Source organism: Chiloscyllium plagiosum, chromosome 12 (assembly GCF_004010195.1).
Source record: "Chiloscyllium plagiosum isolate BGI_BamShark_2017 chromosome 12, ASM401019v2, whole genome shotgun sequence".
NCBI lineage: Eukaryota > Metazoa > Chordata > Chondrichthyes > Orectolobiformes > Hemiscylliidae > Chiloscyllium > Chiloscyllium plagiosum.
Genome location: NC_057721.1, coordinates 1,328,007 through 1,331,763, shown reverse-complemented (window position 1 = coordinate 1,331,763; position 3,757 = coordinate 1,328,007). Strand labels below are relative to the sequence as shown.

The following is a 3,757-nucleotide window of genomic DNA, read 5'->3' as shown; positions in this document are numbered from 1 at the left end:
ATGGTGTTAAAGGTGATGCATGCATCCAATGAAAGCAATATTTAAAAACAAAATTGCTTTTGGCGAGAGTTGTAGCAACAAAAGATTTGTGTCTGGAGGCCAGTCTTAGTGAAGCTGCTACCCTGTGGTAGGGATCTGACTAGGATGGACAGGCTGCATGGAGAGGCTGGGATCTGTGAGGGTGGGAATGGTGTGGTTCTGGATTGTCACTTTTTGGTACAAGATATTGTCAGGTCTCAGAGTTCCTGCGATGTCCTTGGATTGTAAGCGAGCACGTTAAGAATGAAACAATTTCAGACCAGCTGATGAATTTAGTTGACATTAGAATCGTGAAGCATGATAAAGTTATCACTTCGTGTGCTACAGGATTATTATAAACTGAGCACACAGTCAGAAAGTCACTTCATAACTAGCATAGTTATTGATCCATTTACACTAATCTAAACAGTGCTGATACCTTAGGAATGCTCTTAACACCTGTGCTTTACGTCTCTAGCTATAACTTGGTGACACCACGTCATCGGTATAAAAAGATTGCTCAGTTTCCCTCCGCCCCCCATAACGGTTTCACCTGTTTTCCAACACACTTGATTTTGCTCCCCGTTTGGACTGTCGAACACAGAGATTTGAAGGGGATAGAACAATGGCGACTTTCAATGAGAAGAAGACTTGTAATCAACGCATGGAAGAATTCAAACGCTTTGTCTGGAATCCAGACACAAAGGAGTTCATGGGACGGACACCCGGAAAGTGGGGTAAGTGTGACCCTCACCGCAACAAAATGGAGCTGGCTGGCATCGGGCCAAAATGATCAGCAAATTCTTTGAGGGTAGAAGGTGGTGAGAGGGGGAGACAAGTTATGATGTTCAAAACTTTGGTTAGTCGGCAGTTTGGAGATTGAGGGGCATAAATAAGGTGAAAGACGAGGGTATTTTCCCTACGGTGTGGGGTGTTCAAGACTGGAGGGCATATTTTTGAGGTGAGAGGAAGAAGGTTTAAGAAAGAAATGAGGGGCAACTTTTTTTTACAAAGAGTGTGGTTCATGTGTGGAATGAACTCCGAGAGGAAATGGTGGATGCAGGTACAGTTGCAACATTTAAAAGACTTTTGGATAAATTCATGAATAAGAAAGGTTTGGAGGCAAACCGGCCAACACAGGCAGGTGGGACTGGTTTAGTTTTATATTATCATCGGCCTGGGCTAGTTAGACCGAAGGGCCTGTTTCCATACCAAATGCCTCTATGATTCCATGATAGTAATACTTATGTGACTATGCAGCGATGATTCACTAGGATAATCCCAAGGAAGAGACAATATGGTTGTCAGTTTGGCAATCGAGATGACACAACTATTTCTGGGGCTTTGGCTTAGTTTGAGATTGGTGCAGGACTAATGGGAGAGAGTGGGCCAGTGGGATTAGTTTGGGATTGATGCAGAGCTATGGGGAGTGAGTGGGATAGTGGGATAATTAGGATTGATAGAGGGCTGTGTGGAGAGAGCAGGGAGTGGGATTAGTTTGGGATTGATGCAGAGCTATTGGGAGGGAGGGGGACTGTAGGATGAGTTTGAGATTGATATAAGGCTATAGGGAGTGAGTAGGACAATGGAATACTTTGGGTTTGATACAAGGCTATGGAGACAGAATGGGATTACTTTGGGATTGACATAGGACTATGGAGAGAGAGTGGGACTAGTTTGGAATTGATGCAGTCAAATAGAGGGATATTAGAATTCCTACAGTGTGGAAAAAGGCCCTTTGGGCCAGCAAGTCCACACCGACCCTCCAAAGAGTAACCCAACCAGACCCATTACCCCTGACTAATGCACCTAACCTACACACCCCTGAACACTATGGGCAATTTAGCATGGCCAATTCACCTAACCTGCTCATCTTTAGACTGTGGGAGGAAACCGAAGCACCCAAAGGAAACTCACAGAGACATGGGGAGAATGTGCACACTCCACACAGACAGTTGCCTGAGGCTGGAACCGAACCAGATCCCTGGCGCTGTGAGGCAGCAGAGCTAACCACTCTATCATGTTTGGGGTTGATACATGGAGCTTAGGGGGAAAAAACAGACAGGCTTGTTTGGCATTGATACAGGGCTATGAGAAGTGAAGGACAGTGGAATCAGTCCTGGATTGCTCTAGAAGCATCAGTACAGACACTATGGTCTGAGGGTTGCAGTAAAGTGCGATGGTTTTATTGATGGCTCATAAACTGCTGAGTATAGTTTGTCTGAGAATGTTTTCACTCTCTAATCCACTCTGCTCAGAATTACTTTCAAGTCATTGATGGGTAAGTGTCGTGATTCTGAGTAACAGCACCCTAATTGTAGTCCTAATTAATGTAAGATAGGGAGAAACATAATGTTAGATAAGAAAACTTGATAAGTGTGATAAGGGCTGATCATGAGAATGAGTGCCCTTTCAAGCATAATTTCGCTCCTTTAACCTTGATGTAGAAAGTTCATTTGCTGGCAGACTGTAGATCATTTTTGTAAGTGAACTATTTTTTACCTTGTTTTTAATCTGGTGTGATAACAATAACAACAACAATAAAAACAAAAATTGCTAGAAAAGCTCAGCAGGCCTGGCAGCATCTGTGGAGAGAAATCAGAGGTAACAGTTCAGGTTGAGAGACCCTTTCTTGGAACTCAGTTTCACTTTTTGTTTCTGATTTACAGCATCCTTAGTTTTTTTCAGTTTTTACTTTATGCGTTTAGTCGTCCTGTGTTAGAGCATGCCTGGCCATAGCTTTAGAGAAAGTTGATCACAAATATTTAGAAGGCGCCCATTCCCCAGTTGTGACATATTTGATTCCTACACCACCTACTGATCTATGAGGTGACATGTTGTGGAGGTGCTGGTGTTGGGCTGGGGTGGACAAAGTTAAAAATCACACAACACCAGGTTATACGAGGGGACAACGAGCAGTGAAATCTCAGTACAATCTACTGATCTATGAGGGGACAACGAGCAGTGAAATCCCAGTACAACCTACTGGTCTATGAGGGGACAACGAGCAGTGAAATCCCAATAAAACCTGCAAGTCTATGAGGGGAGAGTGAGCAGTGAAATCCCAGTACAAACTGGCCAAAAATATAAAGGAGGATAGTAAAAGCTTTTTTAGGTATGTGAAAGGCAAAAAAATAGTTAAGACTAAAATTGGGCCCTTGAAGACAGAAACAGGGGAATATATTACAGGGAACAAAGAAATGGCAGAAGAATTGAATTGGTACTTCAGATCTGTGTTCACTGGGGAAGACACAAGCAATCTCCCTGAGGTAACAGTGGCTGAAGGACCTGAACTTAAGCGAATTTATATTTACCAGGATTTGGTGTTGGAGAGACTGTTAGGTCTGAAGGTTGATAAGTCCCCGGGGCCTGATGGTCTACATCCCAGGGTACTGAAGGAGGTGGCTCGAGAAATCGTGGATGTGTTGGTGATTATTTTCCAGAGTTCGTTAGAGTCAGGATCAGTTCCTGAGGATTGGAGGGTGGCTAATGTTGTACCACTTTTTAAGAAAGGTGGGAGAGAGAAAGCAGGAAATTATAGACCAGTTATAGACCTCAGTGGTGGGAAAGATGCTGGAGTCTATTATAAAGGATGAAATTACGACACATCTGGATAGTAGTAACAGGATAGGACAGAGTCAGCATGGATTTATGAAGGGGAAATCATGCTTGACTAATCTTCTGGAATTCTTTGAGGATGTAACTCTGAAGATGGACGAGGGAGATCCAGTAGATGTAG

General features: G+C 43.4%; 1 protein-coding gene across 1 annotated transcript in view; it reads left to right on the top strand.

Annotated features, from left to right (window-relative positions):
- Positions 1-643: 643 nt before the first annotated feature.
- LOC122555528 (potassium-transporting ATPase subunit beta-like) overlaps positions 644-3,757 on the top strand; it is a 38,914-nt gene continuing 35,800 nt past the window's right edge. Inside the window, exon 1 of the mRNA XM_043701547.1 lies at positions 644-755. Within this exon, the coding sequence (XP_043557482.1) occupies positions 644-755 (112 nt within the window). The remainder of the gene's footprint in view (positions 756-3,757) is intronic.